Genomic DNA, 27216 nt, shown 5'->3' on the forward strand with positions numbered 1-27216 from the left:
CCAGTCTGTTGTTACAGGAGGACACCCACCTCTGCCCAGGAGGCCCAGGCTAAGAGGGCTGCAGGTCACGCATGGAAGGCCCACCTGACTCAGCCTTAAGAGGAGGAAGAAGATGAGGCTTGTTGCCCTGGGGACCCGCACCACCCTTGATGACGCCCGACTGGAATCCAGCTCGTGCACTCCAGCCTCCTCCTGCACTCGGACACCTGGCACTGCTCTCCTGGCCCCAAGCTTATAGGGCACAGGGTGCAGTGAAGGGGCCCCACCCAGCCCCTCAGAGCCAGCAAGACTGGATGTTCTGCCTCTGAGCCCCTTCAGCCCCTCAGCCCCACTGGGTCCCTGTGGGAACCACAGGCAGCCCCCACCGGGTCACCCTCCCATCTCTCTCCTGATGGGATCGACCCCACTCAGGCTCATTCCCAAGATGGTGAGATTCTAGAGGCCTCCTGCAGGGAGCAGCTGTTTCCCCATCACCACCTTAACATTAAAATGAGGCTAAATGCTCTGGTTTCGGGGTTTTCTAGAAAGCCAGGAGACTCATTTTAAAACAGCCTACAAGGCCAGGTGCAGTGGCTCACTTGAGGTCAGGAGTTCAAGACCAGTCTGGCCAATATGGTGAAACCTTATCTCTACTAAAGATAACAAAAATTAGCCTGGCATGGTGGCAGGCGCCTGTAGTCCCAGCTACTTGGGAGACTGAGGTAGGAGCATCACTTGAACTTGGGAGGCGGAGGCTGCAGTGAGCTGAGATAGTGCCATTGCACTCCAGCTTGGGTGACAGAGTGAGACTCTATCTCAAAAAAGAAAAAAAAAAAGAAGAGAAAGAAAAAATCACTAAGGGCCCCTAAGAGCCTTAGTTTGTGTAGATTATCTCATCAACAGTTACCATATTACACATGAAAACTGAAATTTAAAAAAACAAAACATAGCCCACGATCTACTCTAGAATTTGAGGACTCTTCAGCCCACACACTCACCCTGTGCCCTTGGCCAGGCATGGGTACCCGGACCCTGTGCAAGGCAAGACTGGACTCTCCAGCAGAGATGTCCTGGTGGCCTGCTGGGCTCCGTCCTCGCTCCTCACTCAGCTCAGCGGCTGGGTGCTAAGAAGAGCAGCCGGCCAGGCTCCATGGAGCCTCCGTTTTTGGGGGGTGGCATGGAAAAACCTTTGCCTCCCTTCTCAGCGGACCTCCGTCCAGGAGCAAGGAGAGGCGAAAGGGCGGGGAGGAAAGCAACAGGGGCCAATGACAATGACCCTCCCAAGACCAAAGAGATTTGTGTTTCCCAGCCTCTCTCGGTCCCGGGGTGCCCCCCTCACACTCTCATTGTAATTGAGGAGGAAAAACAAAACGATCTCCAACATGTAGACAACGTGAGACCATCCTGTTTCTAGCTCCCACCTTGTAGTCTGGCTTTAAAAATAATAATTATAGCCAGGCTGGGCAGTATAGCAAGACCCTGTCTCTACAAAAAAAAATTTTTTAATTAGCCAAAGCTGGGTGTGGTGGCTCACACCTGCAATCCCAATACTTTGGGAGGTCAAGGAGGGTGGATTACTTGAGTTCAGGAGTTCAAGACCAGCCTGGGCAACATGGTGAGACCCTGTCTGTAAAAAAATAAAAATATATATATATAAAAAACAAAAATTAGCCAGATGTACTAGGGCACGTTTGTAGTTCCAGCTATTCCAGCTACTCAGGAGGCTGAGGTAGGAGGGTCAGATGAGCCCAGGAGGTTGAGGCTGCAATGAGCTAGGATTGTGCCACTGCACTCCAACCTGGGTGACAGAGTGAGACACTGTCTCTAAAAAAAATTTTTTTTTAAATTATGGTGACAGTGACAAGGATGGGGTGGTTCTGAGTGTTTTTCCTTTGGACGATGGGTTGGGAGAGGATGGCCAGTGAAGCAAATGCATGTTTTTTATGAGTCCTCTGGCGCCTTTTTGCCTTGGCTACCGAAGGGTCTTGAAAGCAGAGATTTTTGAAAGCCCCATTGATTTTTGTGTCATCCATCTCAGATCCTGCCTGGCTCGGAATTTTGGAGGAGGCCTCATCACTGCTCAGTCATTCTGACATTTCCTGGGTGCAGAAACACTGCCTCTGCCTCCTTCTAGAACGTGCTCAGATTCCCCACAGTCATTTCTGATGAAACCCATCTCCAGGAGAGGGTAGGTGGCCGAGGGGGCCATGCTCATCTTTCCTTGGCAAACTTCTCCGGCTCAAAAGGTTATTTGGGATGGAAGCTGAGCTCAGCACCTTCTCCTCAAAACCTGAGAAGGAAGGACAGCAGTGTGCTCCTGAGGCTCATCTCTGCTAGAAAAACCAGAAGCTGCTTTTGTCTGGGGACTTAACGGAAAGAAAGGGCAACGTATGGGTCAGCCCTGCCCCTCTCTATCCAGGACTCGAGGCGTGAGGGTAGAGCTGGGTGGGGGCTCCAATTCATTATTCTTAAAGATGAAACACGCTTCATATTCTATATCATCAAAGAGACAAGGAGGAGAAACCTCGCCAACCCGGCTCCCTTAATAGCTCTGCTATTTGACAATTTGTTTGGCAACATATGGGCTTGCTCTTGTAAACTCCCCTCTTAATAATAAAACAACAGATGGCAGAGAAGGTCTTCCCTCCCAGCACTCCAGGTCTTAATGGGTTGCTGGCGGCGGGGGCAGGGCTGCGTCCCTGCCGCGTCCCCTACCACGCGGCACCTTGGCTGCAGCGAGAGCTCACAGCCAGCCTTGGCGACTGCTATTTAAAAACCTGAGCAATTTTCTGGTGTGTGCGCTGAGTTGCTTTTCCCCGGCCTGATTGATTGAGGCTGTTTGTCAAGGGCTGCCATCGAGTCGCTAAAAAGAAAGGTGCCCTGGGGAGCGGCTAAGGATCTTGATGCAAAACTTCTAATATGTTTTATTGCAACTTGTACTTCAAAAAGGGCTGGTGCCGTAAAAGGCTTTGTCTGCGACCGTCCCTTGGAGCGCCTACCTGTTCCCGGGAAAGCGCTAGGGGCAATTAGTATCCAGGGAATTGGGAGAACAGCTCCCGATCACATCCCCCCGGCCGGCCATCACATCCCCCAGCCATCCCCCCAAGTGACACACACCAAGACACACACACTGCGGAGGTGGCAAGCAGGGCTCTGGTCTCCACCTCCCAGGGAGCAGGAGAGAGAGTGAGCCCTGTGTCTTCTGGCTCGGGGGACTGGGAAATGGCCTCAGAGCGGCTCCGCCCTGGCAACGGGCTGGCAGATGACCACACCTCTGTGGGGTCGGCCCAGGGGACAGAGGCCACGTGTGTAGGCAGCTGGGGTGGAAGTTCAATCCCCCATCACATGGGGTCAGTCCCGGCCTAGGCCACTGGCTCAGACAGCCCCCAGCAGGGATGTGCCCTGGAAGGGGGCTGTAGGGAAAGGTTGGGGGTGGTGGGGAGACTCGGCCATACCTTTGCGTACTCCATTAGGTCATTGCGGCCCTTGAACCGGTTGTAGAATTCGGGCATCCTCCAGGGAGCAATGACCTGGACATAGGACAAGGGGTCAGAGCCGGGAGGGCCGAGCTGTGGGCTTTCCCTGGCCTGTAAGCTGCAGAGCTGGCCTCTCCTGGGAGGGGCCCATGGGGGTCTCCAGCATGTCCCCAGAGAGGATGGTGTTGTGAGGGTGAGAAGGAGCCCCATGAAAGAGGGGAAGGACACAGACTCCCTCACCGGGGCTGGCTGGACGGAGCCTGCACTCCATGGCAGAATGGTGGTGTGTTGGGGGGAGAAGGGGGTCCCTGTTCCCTGGGCCTCAGTCTCCCCATCTGAGACCTGAGAGTTTGAACTAGACGGGGTTCATGGTCCTTGCCAGCACCTTCAGCCACAGGGCCACTGCCATGACCCAGGGAGAGTCCACAGAGCTGCCGCTGCTGGCCTGGCCCCACGTGTGGTCGGGGGCCCAGAGAGGCATAGGCTGCCCCCCACCCACTTCTCTGGGTGTGGAAGGGAAAGAAGTGGGGGAAGACTCTGAGCCTGGCTGAGGGACCAAGCTCATTCCACTTGAGCCCCTCGGCCTGAGCTGGTAAAAAGAGCCCCCGACTCAGCCCTGGAGCTCATCAGGCCCCTGCCTCTGAGCAGGACTCGGGGGCATGTGTGTGTGGGGGTGGAGATGCCATTTGGCTGCTGGGCCGTGGAGCTGACGGTGGTGCAGGGCGATGGAAGGGGCCCGCCACCTCCTCAGCCCCTCAGGGCAGCCATGGGAAGACCACAGCCCTACTCCCAGCTCCTGGAGCAGCTTGGCCCCTGCCCCAATCCCATCTCAGTGCCTGGGCTTGGCCTCTGCAGACAAAGACCTCGAAACTGGACACCCTGGCCCCCCAAGCTGCTGTGGGAACCGAGGGAGGGCCCCGTCCTGCGGCCTCGCTGGCAGCAAGTCAACAAGCAGCTACTGTCCCAGCCACTCAGCTGCCTGGTGTCTGGGGTCAAAACAGATCATTAGAGCTCATTACGGCTCACCTCCAGGCCACGCATCCCAAGAGCTACCAGCTGGTTAAAGGGACAGGGAAAGAGATTCCTCTTAGAAAGAACAAAATGGAAACTCCTGTGAGCCCCTTGGGGGCTTAGGAGGGGGCAACTCTTCCGGAGCTTGAGCCCAAAGCGGCCTCAAAAGAGCTCAGTCCCGGCCTGTGCTGCCCACAGGTGGCCACAAGCCACGGGTGGCCATTCAGAGCACCTGAAATCCAGCCAGCTAGCGAGACATGCCTGCATGCAGCACATTCTGGGTCTTGCAGACTCAACACAGAATAAAAAAGAATGTAAACATTAATAATTATTTTTTTACATTGATTATAGGAGGAATGATAACATTTTGGATATATCGGTTTCGGTAAAACATGTTATTAAAATCATGTCACTTGTTTCATTTTTCTGTTTTTTAATATGGCTACTACAGCCGGGTGCAGTGGCTCACGCCTGTAATCCCAGCACTTTGGGAGTACAAGGCTGGTGGATCACGAGGTCAGGAGTTCAAGACCAGCCTGGCCAAAATGCTGAAACCCCAGGTGTGGTGGTGCATGCCTATAGTCCCAGTTATTCAGGAGCTGAGTCAGGGAGAATCGCTTGAACTTGGGAGGCAGAGGTTGCAGTGAGATTGTGCCACTGCACTCCAGCCTGGGTGACAGAGCGAGTCTCCAGAAAAAGAAAAAAAAAATATATATATATATAACATATGTATTTATATATAATACATATTATATACAAATATTTATATATTATATATATGGCTACTAGAAAAATTGGGCAGCTTGCAGCGGCAGTGTGCCTCAAACTCCCACTGCTCGGCCCTGCCCTGGGCCCTGCACTCGGCACCCCTGGAGCTGAGTGGGTGCTCAGTAGACACTGGATGAAGGATGAGCTAGCGAGTGAAGGAATGAACGTGTCCATCGTTCATGCATGGACACAGGCCAGGTCCAAGGTCAAGCTGGAGGGGTGGGGATGGTAGTAGCAGGCTGGGCAATACCCACAGGTGCCCTCCTGCCTGGGTGACATGCCACGGGCCAGGGCAGTTGATGCCCTGAGATCCTGGTGATTCCCACCCCAGGAAAGGCTCAAGAGATGCTGGGGACCAGGCACAGGCGGCCTGGGGAGGAGCCAGGCATAGCTGGGGGCTCTGACTGGGGCTTGGAGGGCTCTGAGCATCCCAGACACCAGCAACCACGTTTCAGAGCCATCCCCACCCGCACCTGGGGTGCCAGAGCCATCCCTGCCTGCACCTGGGGTGCCAGAGCCATGCCTGCCCGCACCTGGGGTACCAGAGCCATCCCTGCTCGCACCTGGGGTGCCAGAGCCATGCCTGCCCACACCTGGGATGCCAGGGATATGGCTGAAGAGTGGCAGGGACTTTCTGTCCCATGCCCCAGCACCTGGACAGCCCCTCCGGGAAGAATGAATGGCAGGGAAGAAAGTTTGTCCCCTGGAGCTGGCCCCAGCGAAGGGAGCCTCCCCAGCAGGCTGTCCACCCGATGGGCACCCCTGCCACGGAGGAGATTCTGTGCCTGTCCTGTGGAATCTCCCAGAACCCTGCGCCCTTCTCCCCATCAGGTGCTGCAGCTGCCAGTGCTCCCTGCTAAGGGGAGGAGCCACATCCTACCTTTATGTGGGGGGCCAGCGAGTAGCAGCTGAGCTCAAACCGGACCTGATCGTTCCCCTGCAACGCAGAACAGAGGGCTGTCAGGAGCCACAGGATGGGGGTTCTGGAGTCTGGGGGAGGACGTGAGGACAAGGACAGCCTGTGGCGGAGACAGAGCTGGGCAGAGCGTGTACACATGTGGGGTCATGCAGTGTAGGTCGTGTATGTGTGGGCATGTGGCAGGAGGGAGATGTGCACGTCTGGGGACATGGCAGAGTATAGGAGAGGGCACACATGTCACGTGGGTGGGTGCAGGACACATCTGACCCCCTGGAGCTGGAGGCCCAGCCACTGGCAAGACCTGGGGGGCCAGGCCCTGCTCCTGCAGCCCCAGAGCTCGCACTATAGTCTCTTCCTCAAGGCCCCCACATTGCTGACCCTGCCCTGCCCCAAATCAAGCTCACTTCAGGGCTGGGGCACCAGGGTGCTTGGACTCCCCCATACCCATACATTTGGGAACCCCGTCACCTCTCTGAGCCTCAGTTTCTGCATCTCTTCAATGGCTGGTTTCAGGGAGGAGGTGGAACTAGGTGACCACTGAGGGCCTTTTGCTCCTCAGCTCTTCTCTGCACAGAGAGGGAAACTGAGGCCCAGGAAGGGAAAGGAACCAGTCCAAGGACACACAGCCGGGGCAGGCCCGGGACCCAAGCCCAGGTCCCCAGCACCACAGCCACCCCCTCGGGCAGGTTGCCTCGCCTGCATCCTCTGTGGGCAAATGGAGACACCTCAACACCCCACTGAGCTGTGAACGTTACCCCCGACATAGCTGGGACCACCGTCCACACTGATGCCGAGGAGGAGGAGGAGGCCGGGGTCAGCACAGGCATCCACCAGTCCAGCTCTGTCCCCAGAGAGAAAATGGCCGCGCACGTCTCCTGCTTCCCCGTGGGCTCGGCAGCCCAGAGGGAGACTTAAGCGCTGTGGAAATGACAGAGGGACCTTTTGCCTACTGTGAAAACTGCATGGGCGCAGCCAGGCAGCGGTGGGAATTACATGCTATTTTCCAGACTCTCGTCAGGTGGCACAGAATCCAGGGTTCAGCCTCTCTGCAGAGCTGGGAGCTGTGTGTGTGGCACAGGCCTTGGGCTGGCCTCACTCACCCTCCATGCAGCCCCTTTAGTGAGCACCTACTATGTGCTGTCACTCAGAGAGGCCCCCAGGGCCAGGGGGATTTTTAGCCCTATTTTATGGATGAGGAAAGTGAAGCTCAGAGAGGTGCAGCCACTTGCCCGGGGCCACACAGCAAACACGCTCATCCTAACGGTTCACACTCAGGCTTCAGGGCTGAGCTCCATGCATAATTAACTCACTGAATCCTTTGAGCAGCCCCAGGAGGCAGGTTCTATTAGTCCCATCTTACGGATGAGGACACTGAGGTGGGGGTGGACACATTTGCCTGCGGACCCCCGGCCGGCCCCGTTCCTGGAGCAACTAAAAGACAGCCTCATTTTAGATGGTAAGGCACGGTCCGACGTTGCATGGCCCAGCTATTTTTCCCCCACAGCTTCATGTTTCCCCAACACAAAGACGGCTTGTGCCTCACCAGCCAGGCACGGCCGGGCTGCTGTCTGCCCATCCAGACGCTGCCATGGGGACACCCATCTGTTCAGGAGCCAGAGACCCTCAAAGAGGCCAAACAAATGCTTCCTTGGTTCAAACTCTGCCCTCATCTCAGGCAAGAGCCAAGGAGGCCAGTCCAATCCTTCCCCTTCTGAACCCCAAGACCCCAGCACCAGGGCAGCTCCTGGCAGCTTTCCGGGGAGAAGGAGGATGTAGTGTCTCACACACGAGTGTCCGCATGCTGATATTTGTGCACACGTGTGTAAACATGCATGTAAACACGGGCCCACTGGGAATGGGGAGCCTGGGGTCTCCCATCTGCCCTGGGGCACCCATACAGATGGTGCCATTTACAAAACTCTCGCTCCCCGGCCAGAGTCTCAGAATCATATTTCCAGGCCCCTCTTCCAAAACTAGGGGGAGAGAGGAGCCCCGCAAGGGCCACCCCAGCTTCGGTGCAGCTCTCTGGGTGGGCAGGGGTGGGGCTGGCAGCAGGGCACGGGAGGGGAGAGTGCGGCTCAATTTCTGCACCAGGTGCTGTCTGGACGGGGTGCTGGGAGGGAGGCTGCCTCCGCCTCTGCTTTCAGGGCTGGGCTCAGGCGGTTCTAGCAAACAGGATGCCCTTCCCCCTCACATCCCAGGCCAATCCGTGCTTCCCCCAACATTTCACTGTCACCTTCCCTGAGCCCAAAGACCCGAAAGCCTCCACCTGGCCCGTCCCCTGTGATGGCGCCCGGGGCAGTGCTGGGTGGATACTCATGGGATGGTGGTGCTGGGTGGTTACTCAGGGGGTAAATGCCTGAAGGCTGGACCAGCACCTCCAAGGCCTTGGATCCCCCTCGCTCCCAGTCTTCCTGGTTCTCCACTCACACCCCCAGTTCTCGGAAATTGTCTCCAGAGGCTGTTGGGGGTTTCCTGGGTACTGTCATAAAGGGACCCTGAGGCGCAGAAGTACGCCTTGCCTGTCAACCCCAGGAATGAGGTGGCTGTGCCAGGTAGCACCTACTCCCTGGCATCCCCGGAGTCCGTCCCTCTTGGGTCTTCTGAGTGTGAATGCAGGGACGCCCCCAAGTCCCGAGCGGCCATAGCACTATCTTGGGGGGCGTTCTGCTCAGAACCACGCCCTGCAGGTCCAGGGTGGGGAAAAGAGGACCCCGGTGGTGCCGCCACCTCCTCCCGCCTTTGTCGGCCCCCAAGGCCTCAAACCCAAGCCTCTGGCGCCCTCTGGTGGCCACATGGAGGAGGGGCGCACACGGCTGCGGGAGGCTGTTGCAGGCTAAATGTGGGCTGGTCCGGGGTGGGGGTCTCCGCATGGACCCGGGAACTGCCTGAGCCAGAGCCGACCCACCCACACTCACCCACCCACCCATGCACTCCACCAGACCTGAATGCCGCCCTACTGAACCTTAATGGTACCGTTGGAAAGACCTGAGGGCAGGACACCTCCCAGAATTCTGATCCCCTGCCCTCGGCTTTTATGCCTTCTGGGATAGGAAGCTCACGATCCAGCTCATTCCATTAAGGCAGATGGGTCGGGAGCTTTTTTTTTTTGTTTGAGACAGAGTCTCGCTGTGTCGCCCAGTCCTGATCCTCTGGGTTCTCCTCCTCTGCCACCACCTTTGCACAGATGGCAGCACACACACGGTCCTGCCCAACAGCTCAGGCCCGCCCAACCCTCCTTGCCTGGTTTCCTACCATCCCATCATCCACAGTTGGAGTGACAGTAAAAACCAAGGCCACAGTCTGTGAGAAGCTCTCCCCTGTCTCTTCCCCAGCATCTCGCTGGGGTAGTCACTGGCCACCTCCATCCAACCTGAGACCTCCTTCCACCCACTAATCAGTTGCCCTCAGGATGAAGCCAAACCTCCCAGCATGGCCTCAGCCCAGTCCTGGCCCTATTGCCTGCCCCACAGCAATAGCTCCTGCTCCACAGCCCCAGACAGACTGTCCTTCAGGGCCTCTTGGCTCTAAGCCTTTCCACAGGCTGTTCCCTCTGCCTCTCACACTCCTCCATGCCATTATTCACTCCTCTAGACTCATCCTCAGCCCCTGCCTGCTGCCCCCGCAGTTCCCTGGCAGAGACCCCCGACCCCACCCCCATTCCTCATCACACATCCATTTTCTCTTCTCTTGCCAGGAAATGGGCTCTCTGAAGGTACACAATGAGCCCAAGAAGTTAGCACTGTGCCAATGCCAGCAAGCACCCAACTCCCAGCAGATACCAAGTGCAAGCTTGCTGAACCAGTGCTCCAGTGAAGAAACGAACACTTGGACTTTCAAAGACATGACAGGTGCCATCCTGGTGGGTGGCTGTCTCTGAGGCCACCCTCAAATCAACCGTGTCTCCTCCATCATCATCTTAGCTGTGTGTGTCCCTGCACCACAGTGAGCCAGGACTTCCCACCATCAGCACCCTGACCAGCCCGGGCAGGCGAGGTAGTGAGCTCCCCGTCACTGGGGAGTTTCCGAGCCTTCTGACTGTGGGGTTGGTAAACAGTCAATTCCTGTACCAGGCTCTTGGCGTGCTGTCCACTGACTGAGAGCTCATGACTTGGGTCTTTATAAAAACATCGGCTGACAGTTGCCAACATTGTCAGGAATCTGGTTTCTCAAGGACTGCCTTCCGAAGAGCAGCAGGCAGGGGGCTCCCTGTCTTGCACCCCACGGGGACCCCGCAGTCTGCACTGGGACACACGGCCCAGAGGGAAGGGGTACGGGATGGGTTGATTTGTGTTTCCTCAAAATAATGGGTTCAAGTCCTAACCCCAGTCCCTCCGAATGTGGCCTCATGTGGTCTTGACAGAAATAACCAAGTTAAGGCTGGGCATGGTGGCCCACGCCTGTAATCCCAGTGCTTTGGGAGGCCAAGGCTGGTGGATCATTTGAGGTCAGGAGTTCAAGACCAGCCTGCCCAACATGGCGAAACCCCGTCTCTACTAAAAATACAAAAAATTAGCCGGGTGTGGTGGGGTACACACCTGCAATCCCAGCTACTCAGGAGGCTGAGGCAGGAGAATTGCTTCAATCTGGGAGGCAGAGGTTGCAGTGAGCCAAGATCGAGCCACTGCACTCCAGCCTGGGCGACAGAGTGAGACTTTGTCCCCCTCCCCCCGCCCCCCAAAAAAAGTAACCAAGTTAAGATGAGGTCATTGCAGGGCCCTAATCCAAGACTGGGGTTCCTGTAGCAAGGGGAAGGTAAACAGACAAGCAGAGGGAAGACGATGCAAAGATACAGGAAGAAGACAGCTTGGGAAGATGGAGGACGGGAGGACAGGAGTGATGCAGCCACACGCTAAGGGACACCAGAGGCCACTGGAAGCTGGAGAGAGGGCTGAGCCGGAGGCTTCCTGGCGCCTTCAGAGGCTACGTGGCCCTGCCCATGCCCTCACTATGGACCTCAGGCCTCCAGAACCATGAGGCAGAACAGTTCTGTGTTCTAAGCCACCAGCTTGAGACATTTTGTTACCCTAGCCCTGGGAAACTAAGACATGGCATGAGCCCCATCTTGCAAATGAAGAAACTGAGGTTCAGGGAGGGGAGAAGGGCCCTGGCTGAGGACACACGGCAAGCCAGCAGCAGAGCTGCCTTTGAACCCTACTCTGCCAACTCAGGGTTTTCAACACTTTCCTGCGTGTCCCCTGGGGGACTCACGCAGTGACCTTGGCCAGTGCGACCTTGGACAATGTCCCCAGGCCTCAGCAGCAAGTCTGCCAAATGGGGTGACATCGCTCCCACAGCAGAAGGTGGAGGTGAGGACTCAGAATGGGCGTTCAGGTGCCACAATGCATGGAGCGCAGGGGCGAGCTGTTACCCCTCTCATTGGGGTCTAAACAAAGCCATGTAGCCGCCTTGCACCAAATCTGCCCCGGAGGCACACCAGGAAACCGCTCGAGGGGTGCTCATCTCCTTCCCACGCCCCTCCGCCTTCATCTCCCTCTGCCCGGCCCTTCCCAGGTGCCTCACCTTTCCTGTGGCGCCGTGGGACACATACTTGGCCCCCTCCCGCTGGGCGATTTCCACTTGTTTGCGGGCGATGCAGGGCCTGGCAAGAGAGGTGCCCAGGAGGTAGCGGTCCTCATACAGTGCGCTGGACTGGATGGCCGGCCAGATGAACTCCTCCACAAACTCCTTGCTGACATCCTCAATGAACACCTACGGGAAGAGGAGCCCAGAAGGAAGAAGTAGGCAAGGACAGGGGCCATCTGGCATACAGAGCCCCAGGGGCCTCAGCTAGCTGAGACCTATACGGGGCCACCCCCGCTGTACCTGGTGCTTCTTCTTCTGCATCTGTAGCAGACATCATTCATCAATCCCAGCACACTGCACTGTTACTCTCCCTCCTGCACTCATGGCAGACATTGCTAATCAATAGCTCTCTTTTTTTTTTTTTTTGAGTCGAAGTCTTGCTCTGTTGCCCAGGTTGGAGTGCAGTGGCTCAGTCTCAACTCACTGCAACCTCCGTCTCCCAGGTTCAAGCAACTCCCCTGCCTCAGCCTCTTGAGTAGCTGGGATTACAGGCGCATGCCACCATGGCTTGCTAATTTTTGTATTTTTGGTAGAGACGGGGTTTCACCATGTTGGCCAGGTTGGTCTTGAACCCCTGACCTCAGGTGATACACCTGCCTCGGCCTCCCAAAGTGCTGGGATTACAGGCACAAGCCACCGCGGCCGGCCTCCTAATCAATCCTGATGCACCATTCTGTGAAGCTGGATGTGGCTTCTAAATCAGCCCCAACAAGATGAAACTTAGTTGTCACCTAAGATCTCACAGCAGTAGTTCCCAACCAGAGACGGTTTTGTCCCTGTTGGGGGTGGGAGTAGGGGAGGCATTTGGAAATATCTGGAGATATTTTTGGTTGCCACAACTACCAGGTGGGGGGTGGAATTCTGGCATCTAGTGGGTAAAGGCTCTGGGGATGCTGCTAAAATCCTCCCGTGCACAGGGCGGCCAGCCACACGGAAACAATGCCGAGACTGAGAAACCCCGATCTAGAGGAATGGTTCTTGAAATGTAGACCCCCAGGGGTTCCCAATGACTTTTCAGGGAGACACTGAGTGAAAACTTTTTTTTTGTTTTTTTGAGACAGGGTCTTTCTCTGTCATCCAGACTGGAGTGCAGTGGTGTGATCCTAGCTCACTGCAGCCTCAATCTCCTGGGTTCAAGCAATCCTCCCACCTCAGCCTCTTGAGTAGCTGGGACTACGGGCATGTGCTACCACGTCCGGCTAAGTTTTTTATTTTTTTGTAGAGATGGGATCTCACTGTGTTGCCCAGTTTTCTTCATAAACTTCAATAAAACAAGGCATCACATAGCGAGGAAGCCCTGGGAGGCTAAAAAAGAAAAACAAACAAACAAACGAAAAAACAAGTGAATGCAGAAAACCGCTACAAGAGTCCATCTGTTTTCTGTCAAGCCAGACATTACAGAGATTTGCAAAAATGGAAGCCAGTAAGATTCTTAACTAAAATTTTTTGTTTGAGAAAATAGTTATTTTTCATAAGTGTAATGTTACTTATGTTAACATGAACTGTTCATTTAAAACATTTCAGCTTTTATTTCTAATGTGATAAATATCAACAGATGTAATCCACAAAAGCTCTCTAAGGCCTTCAGTAATTTTTTTTTTTGAGATGGACTCTCTGTCATCCAGACTGGAGTGCAGAGGTGCAATCTTGGCTCACTGTAACCTCTGCCTTCCAGGTTCAAGTGATTCTCCTGCCTCAGCCTCCCGAGTGGCTGGGACTACAGGCATGTGGGGTTTCTCTACTAAAGAAACTAGGCTGGTTGGCCAGGCTGGTCTCAAACTCCTGACCTCAAGAGATCTGCCCACTTCAGCCTCCCAAAGTGCTAGGATTACAAGTGTGAGCCACCACACCCAGCCAAGGCCTTCAATAATTTTTAAGAGTCGAGAAATTCTTGGTACTGCTTTTGCAACTTCCTGTGTCTATAATTATTTTGAAAAAAATCATTTTAAAAAATGAAATAAAAAGGCAAAGAAAAGAAAGTAATTGGGACTAAGGATATATAAAAAACATTAGGATAAATGTGTTTTTGTGTTTGTTTGTTTGGTTGGTTGGTTTTTTTTTTAGACAGAGTTTTGCTGTTGTTGCCCAGGATGGAGTGCAATGGTGTGATTTCGGCTCACTGCAACCTCCGCCTCCTGGGTTCAAGCGACTCTCCTGCCTCAGCCTCCCGAGCATCTGGGATTACAGGCACCCACCATCACGCCCAGCTAATTTTTGTATTTTTAGTAGAGACAGGGTTTCACCATGTTGGCCAGGCTGGTCTTGAACTCCTGACCTCAGGTGATCTGCCTGCCTCAGCCTGCCAAAGTGCTGGGATTACAGGCGTGAGCCACTGTGCCTGGCCCATCCTAATGTTATATGCAAGAAAATAAACATTAAAAACACCACGTAAATTAGAGTGTAGAGGGTTCCCAAGACCACAAGGTTTGAGAACTGCTCATCTAGAATAAAGGACAAAAGCTGAAGCCATGCACAAAGCCTGCTCCTGCACTGCTGAAAGCGCACTCGAATCTTCAACACTCAGGGCTCTTTCTCCCCTTCCTGGGCTACTGCTCAGACAACCCCTCTGCTCTCCAGCACTTGGGAGGCACAGAACCAAGGAGGGACATTCTCGTTCCAGGCCTGTGGCCAGTAGGTGACTTGGGACTGGGGCATCCACTCCCTCCCGTGTTCATTTTAACATGCTAATTACCGTGGCAACCCTGCAGAAGCACCCCACAGAGGGGATCAGCTCTGACCCTGCAGGTGGGCTGGTGGCCTTGCACATCATCCCTGCTATGTCCCCTGCTCACTCTCCCAAATGAAGGGGCACAAGTGGCAAGGGCTTCTCCATGGGGAGTGAGCACATGTGAGCAGGGGTCCTGATGACCCTGTTCATCATAAATGCCCCATATGGGACAGGGGTCTGCCTGCCACATGCCTAGATTCACAATCAATGCACCGGACTCAATTGGAGTTCTCTGATTCTGTTGAATGAATGGAAGAATGGGTAGACAGAGAGATAAAAGAGGGAAGGACAGGTAGGGGGATGATGGACAGACGGATGGATGATGGATGACAGATGGATGGATGGATGAATGGATGGATAGAAAAACGGTGGATGGATGAAGGATGGATGGATGGATGGATAGATGAATGGCTGGCTGTCTGGATGAATGGATGGATAGACAGTGGAGGGATTAATGACAGATGGATATGTGGATGGATGGATGGATAATGAAGGGATGGATGGGTGAATGGATAATGGGAGGGATGGATAGATGATGGATGGATGAATGGATGGATGAATAGACGGATGGATGATGGATGGATGCATGGGTAGATGATGGATGGATGAATGGATGACGCATGGAAGGATGATGAATGGTGGATGGATGGATGGATGATGGATGGATGATGGATGAATAAATGGATGATGGATGGATAGATGGATGATGGCTGGATGAATGGATGATGGGTGAATGGATGGATGGATGATGGATGAATGGATGAATGGATGGATGGATGATGGATGGATAGATGGATAGATGGATGATGGATGGATGGATGAATGGATGGATGGGTAATGGATGGATGAATGATGGATAATGGATGGGTGGATGAGAGGATGGGTGATGGATGGATGGGTGGATGGATGATGGATGAATAGATGAATGGATGGATGGATGGATGGATGATGGGTGAATGGATGGGTGGGTGATGAATAGATGGATTGATGGCTGAATGGATGGATGGATGGATCGATGGATAGCTAATGGAGGGATGAATGATGGATGGATATGTGGACGAGTAGATAAACAGAGATAAAAGAGGGTGAGTGGGTGCATAGATGGACAGAGAGATAAAAGAGAAGGGAAGGTAGGTGGGTGGGGAAGAGACACTCCACCTGGATGGGAAGGTGGGTGGGTGGAAGAGGGCGTGGGGGAGGCAGAAAAACAAGAGGGTTCACACACCTGAGAGCAGGATGATCTCATACTCTTAGAAGCAAGAAGACACACTGGAAGGGATGGGATCCCTGGGGCAGGAGCATCCACCACTGCCCTCCACATCACTGCCCCACTCCCAGCCCAAACCCCTGCCTCCCGCCTGGTACCTTTTTGGCCCCAAGCTTCAGTGCCTTCTTCCTGGCTTCCTCGAAGTCTTCCTTCTGGCCAATGTTGGCCTGAGAAGCAGAAGCAGAGAGGCTCCGTCAGCCCCTGGGGGGAGCCCTGAGTTCACACCATCCGCATGCAGCAGCCCCCCACCCCCTGCTACAGAGACAGCTTCCATTCCATGGCCAAGTCACAGTAAGAAGGAAAAAGGACAAAGCCCAAGGCCTGGAGAGGTGAGATTCTTCCAGGAGGTGAGATTGGGAGCTGGATTGCAGCGTGGTGATGGCTGGTGGCTTCCATGGGTTGGAGCATTGGCTGAGCCTGGCCCTGGCCACACAGGCTGCTGGGAGACAACCATTTGCTGTCGTTGCTGGAAGGTCTAGGGTTCTCCTGAAACTCATCTGTCTTTTCCAGAATACTCTTTCTAAGCCAGTGCAAAGATTAGCTTGTCAGGGCCTTCCTAGCCTCCAGCTCTCCTCCCTAGTCAAAGGCCATGCCTTGGCCATCCTGAGGCAGCTGAGAGGCGGGAGGCAGAGAAGCCCGTGCTCAGGAACTTCCAGCTCCGTCCCTGTGGCCGGTGCCCTGACCTCGGGGTCTGACAGCCCCTGTCTAGACACTGCCATGTTTCCTGCTGCCTGGACTCTGGCCTGCTGCCCAGATCCTGGCCTCAGCCCTCACTCCCTTCATTCGGCTCACCAGACCCTGGAATCTTGCCAAAGCCCAGCTGCAGGTGCTTATCTGAATCACATTCAGCTTTTAAATCCCCCAGGTGGTAGCCCAGGGGTCTATACGGCCAGCTCCAGCTCTGATTGCCCCGCTGTGCTGCCTACAGTGAGATGGATACACCCTGGGCTCTTTGCAGCCCCTCAAAGCTGTGCTCTCACCCACCAGGTGACTGTGAGCAAAGTATTTCTTCCCCTGGGCCTCACTTTCCCCAACCTGAATGACAAGGGCATTGGGCGCAGTTAGACACGCCAATATGCCGGCAAACAAGCCACTTTTGGCAAGAGCTAAGTTTTGTCTGTCCAGAGACCCAGGCTCACTTCCTTTGGAAACAGAACCTTCTTTCCTGGGTGGACCCCATTCCACAGGGATGGAGAGGAACAAATCCCGCCCACTGTAGGAGTAGGCTCATGGCCCAAGCCTCGCACCCCATGATGCAGCCATAGGGACTAATGCATGGTGGGTCCCCATGGGCCCTACTGGGGGTAAGCCCTCCTTTTTGGGAAAGGTGGGCTATGAGGGTGACCATGAGCCTTGCCTGCCCTGTGGAGAGGCCAAGAATGAAGCCAAGTAGAGTTGGAGACAGATCTTAGAAGCACCTGGATCCAGCCCTGCCTGAAGCCATCCTACCCCTGGACTTCTCAGTTGTGTGAGCCAAGAATTGTCTTTTCCCTTTCCTTTTTGCGTAAGTTGGTTTGAGTTGAGTTTCTAAAATTTGCACCTAAGAGTCCTGAACAGCACAGCCACACAGAGAAGGACTCAGAGCTGTGGCCAGGTTCAGTCGAAGAGGAGCTAGTTTGAGAGGGATGACTCCTATGAGCCCTGGATGAGGAAGTGGCTTCACACATAACCCATCACCTGTGACCTATTTCCCATCCCAGAACCAGGTGATCCCCCAGGGTCCTTCCAGCTCAGGATTCCACAATCTTTGCTGAATTACTGCAGGCTGACAGCATACTCTGGAGATGGGAAAACTGTGTGCCTTCCCAGGGCTGGCAGCAGGTCCCAGCCCACTGCCTCTCTGCAAGCAGGCTAAGCCAGCAGCACTGCCAAGTTCACTTCTGTGCCCTCCCCACGCCTCCATCACCTGGCTCTGGAAGGCATCTCAAGGATGGCCAATTTGCAGATGGAGAAAGTGAGGCAGTACAACGAGAAGCTATTTTCCTAGTTCCAGTTCAAGACAGGCTTCGAGAGAAGAGGCCAGGCTTGAATGAGTGACGGTGAGCAGACAGGCTGACAACCCAGACAGAGGCTGGCAGGGGGCAGACAGGACAGGTTGCGGGACACGCAGGAAGACAGACACCCAGGTCGCTCCCTCACCAGATAGGCAATGACGTCATAGCCTTGTTCCTTCAGCCACACGAGGATGCACGAGGTGTCCAGGCCGCCACTGTAGGCCAGAACCACGGAGCCTTTGCTGGACATAGCGTCTGGCGGGAGTCGAGGAACAACCTGAGTGACCCTGAGACAGCCAGTGCCCCCCGCCAGCCCCTGCAGACAGCCCAGCCCCGACCTTGGCCTTGGACAGCCTTGTCTCCCGGGCAAGCTGCCACTGGAGGTCGGGAACAGGATGTTCGCCTTCAGTGCCTGCCACCCCCGGGGACCCTGACCTCGCACACTCTGCACACAGCCCCACAGACCACACTGGGGCCTGGGAATGCTGACTGCAGTCCTAGGCTGGTCGGGGAGAGGCATCTCTTGGACCTGATCCCCCAGCAGCGAGGGAAGGCGGCTGAGGCTGAGCAGTTTGGCCCAAGGCCAGGATGTGAAGAATGCACGCAAGCAGGAGGGGCCTTGGCTCTGAGCCCCTGGCAGCTGACACATCCCCCATCAGAACTGCTCCTTGCCAAGCGCCAGGCAGGGCCCTGGGAGCCTCAGCGGGATCTCCCTGTGCCCCTGAGCCCCCACTACAACCTCATGAAGTAGGAGTTGTCATTCCTATTGGGGAGGCAGCCAGCAGGGCTCAGAGAGGTCAGTGGCAGGCTCAAGGTCACAGAGGGCACAAGAATCTGTGCTTCCCCAGCATGCAGTGCCGCCACCCACCTTCAGGTGGAGAAGGACGCTGTGGGGCAGGGGCCCAGCCCCAGTCCCTCTCCTACCTGCAACCCCATGGAACCTTCACTGGCTGGAATTTTAGACATCGTGTCTCCAAATGTGAGCGCCTCTGAATTCAACTCTGCCAATGCCCAGTTTGGAGGGGCTCAGAGACCAACTTCCCCCAGGTGGAGGTAGAGAAACTGAGGCCCAGGGAGGGAAGGCGATAGACAGGCAGAGGCCTAAGACCTCTGCAACCAGCGGCCCTTCCCGGGGGGACAGATGGGCACGAGGGCTCTCTGCAGCCAGGCCCTCTGCAGCCGGGAAGTGCCTGCGATCTCCCATCCTGCCCCACCCTCCGTCACAGTGAAGCCTCCCGAAGGCGCCAAGGCCTCCTGTCTCCTGATCTTTGCAGCCATGCTTCTTCCCCGAGGGCTCTCCCTGAATCCTGGGCTGCCCTTGGGCTCGCCCTGCCCCTGCCTCCAACATGCCTCCTGTGGCCCTGGGCTTGGGTGTCTTCACTGTGTCCAATTTGCTGAACAGGAAACCAGGGTTAGGGAGACGAGGTCACCTGCCCAGGGTCATCGGATCAACAAGCAGCAGGGGCAGATGTGGGCCCAGGCCTCCTGGTTCCAGCCTCCGTGGACACCTGGCCCCAGCATCCCGCATTTCCCAAATGTACAGGGCATGTTTGTTCTGCCTGGGAACGTTTCCACCGGAGTCTGACCAACGTCACAAGGTCAGAGTCACCCAGGGTCTTTATTAGACACTATTGGGGAAGCGGAGCCCAGAAGGGTCACCCGGCCATCACCATTGCAGTGATGCAGGCATCACTATCCTGAGCACTCTCCGTGTGCCTGGAAGCTCGGGGAGAAGAAGTGGCTTTCCCAGGCCTCCCGTCCTCTGCTGCAGTGCCTAGCCGTGTAGCCAGGTGGACTTTGGAGCTCCGTCACATGAGAATTCAGTCCCGTGCATGCTGCACGGTCCCACCCGCCAGTCAATCGGGTCTCACAGGCCTGTGCTGCCCTTTGGACTTAGAAGGGGAAACACCTCATGGACCATGCAGCTGGGGCAGAGAAGATGGTTCTGGTCGGTGCCCACAACGTCCCTACTGGGCATTCAACCCCCTGGCCCTGAGTTGCTGGTGACTCAGCCAGCCCTAACCCTGGAGCCAGCAGGTGGTATCCATGGCAACTGCAGCCAGGCAATTGGCCATGCAGGATGGAGGGAAGGAGGGAGGAAGGCAGGCAGGGAGGACTTAAGGTGGCCAGTACCTGGGATTGGAGGCGTGAGTTCCCGGCGTCTGGAATCTGTCTTCACAGTGCAGTGGACCACTCTGCAAAAGCAGAGCTACTCAGCTGCCTGCAGGTAGCCTGGGCCGTCCCAGAGGCCCTAAACCTTACTTTCCAGCCGCCCAATCTCCTGTGAGCAGCCTCACTGCGCGGAGGAGGCCCAGGAGCCCCAGAGCCACCTGTCCTGCCTTCTGCCTCCTGCCCCCTGCTCCAGAAGGCATTCAGGAAATGTGTGGAAGCCTACCCCTGTTTGTGTGTGATGGCGCGGGTGGTGTGGTTGGGTTGGGGGAAATTCTGTTGTATGTTTTAAAACAGCTCTATTGAGGTCTACTTGACATATCATAAATTGCATTTTTTAAATATCAGATGGGTAATGTGCCAACATCATAAAAAAGTTTGAGGATGGCACCTCACACACACACGAGAATACCCAATCAGCACATTCATCAACTACAAAAATAATCGCATATTTTTCTGTGTCCAATTTAGCAAGTTTCGGCGTGCGGATGCGCCCGTGACATCAACACCACAATCAAGGGAATAGACATGTCTGTCTTAGGCCAAGCCCTTCCATCTGGGGTTCTCTTCATTTTAGAGGCAGGAAAACTGAGGCTTGGGCTGAGGAACTTGCCCTGCATCTCATTTGACTGGTAGGCAGCAGAGCCAGGACTCAAACTCAGATCAGCTCGGCTCCTTAACCCACTGCTCATAGGTACAAGACCACCACTGGAGACTCAAGGAAAGGAAGTCCTGGGCAAGTGTGATCTGATGATGCTGGCCCAAGATTCACCCAGCTCTGAGAGTCACCCCTGCTCCTGCCCCCTCCCAGAGGCACCTGGAGCCAAGAGAGGCAGCTCCACAGAAACACGGAGGGGCAGCTCCACAGAAACAGCTGGATCACCTGCATCGCCTCAGTGACCCGCCATGCCTCCTGCCCATCAGAGCTGTATCCTTTTTTTTTTTTTTTTTTTCAGACAGGGTCTCATTCTGTCACCTAGGCTGGAGTGCAGTGATGCAATCTCAGCTCACCACAGCCTCGACCTCTTGGGCTCAAGGGATCCTCCCACCCCAGCTCAGTGCCACCACCCCCAAGTAGCTGGGACTACAGGCACATGCCACCACACCTGCCTAATTTTTGTATTTTTTGTAGAGATGGGGTTTCACCACATTGCCCAGGCTGGTCTCGAACTCCTGGACTCAAGCGATCTGCCTGCCTCAGCCTCTCAAAGTGCTGGGATTCCAGGCATGGGCCACTACATCCGGCCATAATGCTGTATTCTAACTGCCCTCTCCCCCACTACGAGCTCCATGGAAACAGGGACCATCTCCCAGATGCCTGTGGCAGGCACTTAGAACAATGCTACTAGTTCCACTCTCTGGAGGTCAGCTCCTCACCGCAAAAAGAGGGCTGGGGTGCCCTGAAGCTGTGGAGTCCTACACATGCTCTCATGGCTGAGCACGGTGGTTCATGCCTGTAATCCCAGCACTTTGGATGGCCGAGGTGGGTGGATCACTTGAGGTCAGGAGTTCCAGACCAGCCTGGCCAACGTGGCAAAACCCTGTCTCTATTAAAAATACAAAAATTAGCTGAGTGTGGCGGCACACACCTGTAGTCCCAGCTACTTGGGAGGCTGAGGCACGAGAATCGCTTGAACCTGGGAGGTAAAGGTTGCAGTGAGCCAAGATCGTGCCACCACACTCCAGCCTGGGTGACAGAGTGAAACTCTGTCTTAAATAAACCAAAAGAAACCAGTGAGCCCCTCCTGCCTGCCAGGTTGTAGCTGGGCAGGTGTGGACTCTGAGGCCTTCAGCCTCTGGGGCTGGGCAGTGTGAAGCAATGCATGGACCTGGCGTGTGTACCTGAGACAGTGTGTGTGTGTGTGTGTGTGCGCGTGCGCACACACCTGTGTGCACCCAGGGGTGCGTACCTGAGAGTACACAATGTGTGTGCATGCATGTGTGTGATGTGTTTGGGCTTGCACATGTGTGCCTGTGTGCATGCACACGTGTGTGGGTGTTGGGGCCAGTGTATGCATGCAGAGAAATGAGCTGGGCAGATGGGCTTGGGAAAATGATGCAATCAGACAGCAGCGTTGCTCCTGCCCTCCCAGCAGCGGGTGGGGCACCCCCCTCCCTCAGCCTCCGCAGGTCCCTAAGCTGCATTTGCAGCCCGAGGCAAAAACTAAATGAAACTGAGGGTTTGGTGTCGGGGGAGGAAGTGACAGGGAGAGAAGGAACCACAGCTGCAATCCAGTGAGCACTCACTCCAGGCACAGGACAGAGGTCAAGTCCACCAGACATGGGTTTGAGTGGCTTCAGCTCTCTAGCATAACTGCTCAGCTGCAAAATAGGGGTGCAAACAGCCTGCTCCCCACAGGGCGACTGTAAGGATTGGGTGAGATGCTGGGGGAAGGAGCCCAGAGCTGGGCACCAAGCATGTGCCCACTAAGCTCTGTGCACCGCTGCCATGGCTGACCTCAGCCAAGTTCCTGGCTTGCTAAGCCTCAATTTCCTCATCTGTACAATCTGACAGCCCTCTGGGTTCTGACCCTCCCAGACATTGGGCTTTCTTCCTGGGAGCTGCGCCTGGCAGGCAGATCCTGGCTGAATTCAGCCTCCCCTAGTCCCAGCTCCACCCCCACCACATCCCCCAGAAAGGGCCACGGCAGGTTTCTCCAGCTCCCTGGCAAATGCCCACTGCCCTCCAGCCCTCCTTCCCCGGAAGAGACACCTGGGAGGAGGGAAGGTGGCCTCGCGTCAAGGTACCAGAGCCACCTGGCTTTCATTGGGATGGCATTCTCTGTGGCCCCAGCCACAGCCATCTGTCCAGCTTCCAGCAAACAGGCCAGCCTGGGCGCTCACTTGACACTAAGGAAAACTTGTGCTACTTGAAAACGTCAGAGCTGGAATGACAACAAGAGCGGCTACTATGTTCACAGTCACAGGTGCTTCCTCTCAAGGTGGAGACTGCCATTACCACCTATTTACAAAGGAGGAGGCAGAGGCTAAGTGGCTAGCTGAGGTCACAAGCTAGTGGCTTCAAACCCAGCCTGACTGCAGGCCACTTGCTCTTCCCTGCACTAGGCCTTCCACTCCCTGGCTCCTAGGAGACCTCAGATCTCCCCTTCACTCTACACACCTTCCAGAAAACCAGCCCCCCAGTGAGTCATGGCCAACCTGCCCACTATTTCTCTGGAAAGCGTGTGTGCTACAGCTCAGGCCTACTGCCTGGTGGAAGATTCCCCTGCAACCCCTCGCTGACATTCTAACTCAGCTGAGCTCGGTTTGTCTTTGGTGATGGAAGAAGGGCACATTCATTCATTCGTTCCACTCATATCAAAGTGCCTATGGGTGCCTGGTCTACCCCAAGTCTGGGGAGGGAGCCCCCCTTGGAAGATCAACTTTGCCCAAAGCTACATCAGAAATCAGAGACTTAGACTCTGAATTCCAGCAAAGTTACCTCTTTCCACATGGGTGCCTGGTGCCCACAGGCAAGCCACTGACTTCAGGGACTGTGTAGTCAGTGCTCAGATGAGGCATCTGGTTGACCTGGCTGGCCTCCCAGCACCCACAGGCCAAAGATGAGATGGGCCCGGGTTGGGAGGGGGAAGCGCTTGTGCAGCAGGCTGTTTTGGGCCTGGCTCCACCCCAAGGCTCCTGCGGCCCTGGGCCTGCTTCCCAAGCACTCAGGAATGGAGACTGTGCTGAGAGTGGGGCCTCCCCTTCCCTCTCACCACGTGTCTGCCCCTGCACCGGCCAGGCGCTCAGCAGGCAGGAGTCACTATTCATTCACTTGATCCACCCCCACAGAGCAGAACCAGAATTACTTCTCAGCATGGTGCACAGATGGCCCCACCAGGACAGGGTCCCGCCCCCACCCCCAAACTTCCCCGCCCTAGGCCCTGGGCCTAAGGGGTCTGGGAGGGAGAGGGAGTTTGGAATGGAGACTCCTCCAGTTCCTGCTCCTAGCCAAGCTTCCCAGTCCGTGTGGCTGCTTCTCCCTCCCTCTCATCAGAACCTAACCCCAGGCACAGTTATTGTGCAATTGGACCCAGGCCCAGCACACAACAGTCTACAGAGCCCTTAGCAGCCGCACAGTATCTGCAAATGTTTCCTGAGCCCTCAGCCCCAGCCAGCTCTAACAGACTGAAGCTTGGGGGCCAGGCGCTTTGGGTGGCTCGAGCCTGTAATCCTAGCAGTTTAGGAGGCCCGAGGGAGGAGGATCGCTTGAGCCCAGGAGCTCGAGGCCAGCCTGGGCAACATGACGAGTCCACATCTCTGATAAATTTTTAGAAAGAAAAGAAAATGAAAAGGAAGCTTGGGAATCTGGAGGCTGAGCCAAGGCCTCACCAGCTCTCCCCATCACTGGGTTTGTGCTTGCTGGGAGCGGGAGGATCAAAGCCCAAGTCCCCTAGGTCTTGATCTACCCCTGGGGAGAGAACAGGTCTGTTCCTGCCCTGAGACCTGCAGCCTGACTCGGCTGCTCGGGAGTGGACTCTCCACTTCTCAGAGAAGAATACTGAGGCCAGGCCAGCCCTCCTCAGGAACAGCCCTGGCCGCCTGGGAGAGGAGTTTCCTCTCTTTCACAATGACCCTGCCTCCCTGGAGGGCGCAGCCGCCCAGGGGCCAAAGGCAACAGCAGCCCGAATAGAAAATATTCCTGGCACTGCCCCTCCCACAGAGCCCAGCCCAGGCCAGAAGGAAACCCCGCCGCGAGGCCGCCAGCCCCACCGGGGAGGGCCAGGTGGCTGCCGCCCCCTGCAGGGAAGGGAGCCAGGGCCACCATGCCCATCTGTCCAGGGTAAACTGAGGCTGCGGGGAAAGCGATACGTCCAAGCCCCAGAGGGGCTGGACTCCTGGTTTTACGCAGAGAAATAGAGGTGGAGACAGACGGCGAGTCCGAGAGAGGGAGAGAGAATCGGGAGCCCCCCCCACACGCTCCGGACTCCCCAGGTCTCCATGTGGGGGCTTCACGACACAGAGGAAGCCGGATCCGAGAAGGAGTCCAGAAAGGACCCGGCTGCGCAGGGAACAAATAACCCGAGCCGCTCTTCGGGCTCGGGGACTCGCGCCCCCGCCGCGTCCCCCACGCTCCAGAAACCTGGAATCCGGTGCCAGGCGTTTGAGCATCGGGAGCCCCTTCCCTCCTGCCTCGGTCCCAGTCCCCGGCGAGTGGCGATCGGGGTCCGCCCTCTGCCTCCGCGGGCCCCGGAGCGGGCGTCTTCTACGCCTCCTCCGCTGGGCCCGGGAAGCGGGTGTTCTCGGCTAGGGAGTGGGCAGCGAGAGGGGCCGAGGGCTCCTTACCGGGCTCGGGCAGCGGTGGCAGGCGGCAGAGCAGGACTGGCAGGGGTGCGCATCCCAGGTTATAAGCACAGGGCCCGGGGGCAGGGCCGGTGACCGGGGACACGTGGCGGGGACGCGCGCCACAGACCCCGCCCCCGGGCCCGGCCCCCGCCTGGAGCCGCTCAGCGTTCACAGCCACCTGCAGATGGGCGGGGCCCGCCTCCCCAGGCCTCGTCCCCACCTCCCCCCGCCTCCCACCAGGTCCGGGCCTGGGCCCGGCGCCGGCTCACCCTCCCAGGGGCGCGCCGGCGGGGGCGCAGGCGGCTCGCGGTTCCTGGCCCTGGCCCGCGGGCTGGAGGCGCCAAGGAGGGCGGCAGTGGCTGCGACCCATGTAACTCAGGGGCGGAGGGTGGCTGCAGCCGTCCTTCGAGAGACTTGCCTTCTGGCCCTGGGGAAGCAATTTAAACGCTTCGCGGTGGGAGCCGGGATAAAAGTTCCACTGGCGCAGGGAGCTTCGTGCTCACTTCTATCCGGTGCCGGCAGCCTGGGCCTTCTGCAGCCCCCAGAGCCCCCTCCCTCCCCAACCATAGCCTCTGGTAGCCGAGTAAGGATGAGAAAACCGAGGTGAGCCGACGCGGGAAGGCCCGGCTTTCATCCCTTAGGCCAGGGCTGATTGCTGGCCTGTCTTCTCAGAGCCTGGCACCTGCCCAGACTCCAGAGGGCACCCAGTAAGCAGTGAGTAAAAGACTGTCTGGCTGGGAACCCACTAGACAGGAGGGAAGGTTGAGGTTCAGAGAGAAGTCTCTTGCTTGTAAAAAGCAGCTGGGAGTTGTGACCCCAGGCCCGCCTTCAACAGCTTCTCTACCTCAGGAGTTTCCCAGCTTGGTCTGCCGGCTCCAAAGCCCTGATCACTGCAACCACAGCCCCAGTAAAAGAGCAAGTCCTGGGACCCCATCCAAGGCAGTTGCTCCATAGTGAGCACTGACCCCAGAAGGGAGGACTCCCAGTCCTCAGCCGGCTCTGAACCTGGGGGAGGTGGGAGCCCCAAGCCTTGCCCAGCCGCTACCCTGGAGTCAGTGCTCCTTTTAATCACCATCCACTCTCAGCCCCTCTGCCAGTCAGCCCCTACCACCCCCTCAAGCCCATGGCAAGCAACAGTAGCTGTGAGTCCTTCTAGAAGGAAAAAAGGATCAAACCAATTCACAAACAAAGCCACAGCTCGATTCTCTCTTAAGCCCCTTAGTTCTCTGACACTTAAACCTGGGATGTGGCCCTTGATGGCAAAGGAGCCCCTGGTGAGCCACGTGGGGCTGGGTGTACATGGGTGGCTTGAGGCCCCTTCTAGATGGGAGGCGGTATCACAACTGGCCCCCCTCAGCCCTCTCACAGGACCAGCTGGGGGTCTCGTGGAGTCTCTGGGCCTCCCACACTAGCAGGAGGCAAGTGAGGAACACCTACACAATGACACCCTTGCAGCAGTTGTGTGGCCTTGGGGCGGTCACTCCCCACTGCAGCCTGTTTTCTCATTGGTAGGGTCACGCTGGAAAGAGCAAGCATTCTGTTTTCACCTTCACGACTACCCTGTATGAAGTACCTGTGATTGTTATCTCAATGGTATGGGCAGAAACCTGCTGCACAGAATGACGGTGTATCTTTCCCAAGGCCACACAGCATGTGAGTGGCAGAGCGGAGCTAGAATCCAGCGTCTGAAGCTCTGGCTCAAACCCTCTGCTTTAGCTCCAGCCTGAGCTGAACTGAGGTCACAGTCCCAGGGTCACAGGCTGCTGGGACCTTTACTCCTTGCCGCAGAAATGGTTCCAGCCTAGGGGACAGACCCTTCCTAACTCACATGCACCAGTGACATGAGGGACAGTGAGGTCACAGCGCTCCTGAGAAGAAAACAGGGGCCCAAACTGCCAGCAGCACCCCGGCCCCCACCCCCACCGTCCTGCCACCAACAGCAGGGTGAGTGGTTGCCCAGAGGCAGAGACCAAGGTGAGGGAGGACTGGCCAGCTTCTGAATGAGCCCCATTCTGCCTGGACCCCTCCATCGG

General features: G+C 56.3%; 1 protein-coding gene and 1 non-coding gene across 3 annotated transcripts in view; both read right to left on the minus strand.

The window, feature by feature from the left end:
* Positions 1-25472, minus strand: part of ASS1 (argininosuccinate synthase 1) — a 56469-nt gene extending 30997 nt beyond the window's left edge. Inside the window, exons 1-7 of one of the 2 annotated variants that reach the window (XM_001165570.7) lie at positions 25184-25472; positions 19862-19923; positions 17874-17983; positions 15833-15901; positions 11677-11865; positions 6115-6171; positions 3435-3509 (exon numbers count right to left, since the gene is read on the minus strand). In XM_001165570.7, the coding sequence (XP_001165570.1) occupies positions 3435-3509; positions 6115-6171; positions 11677-11865; positions 15833-15901; positions 17874-17983; positions 19862-19923; positions 25184-25236 (615 nt within the window). In that variant the 5' untranslated portion in view covers positions 25237-25472. The remainder of the gene's footprint in view (positions 1-3434; positions 3510-6114; positions 6172-11676; positions 11866-15832; positions 15902-17873; positions 17984-19861; positions 19924-25183) is intronic. The other variant, XM_003951552.5, reaches the window with a different exon arrangement.
* Positions 20240-20339, minus strand: LOC112204493 (small nucleolar RNA U13). Its single transcript, XR_002938134.1, has one exon. It is a non-coding gene; the product is annotated as a small nucleolar RNA U13 (small nucleolar RNA).
* Positions 25473-27216: the final 1744 nt, after the last annotated feature.

This window comes from Pan troglodytes, chromosome 11, assembly GCF_028858775.2.
Source record: "Pan troglodytes isolate AG18354 chromosome 11, NHGRI_mPanTro3-v2.0_pri, whole genome shotgun sequence".
Classification (NCBI taxonomy): Eukaryota; Metazoa; Chordata; class Mammalia; order Primates; family Hominidae; genus Pan; species Pan troglodytes.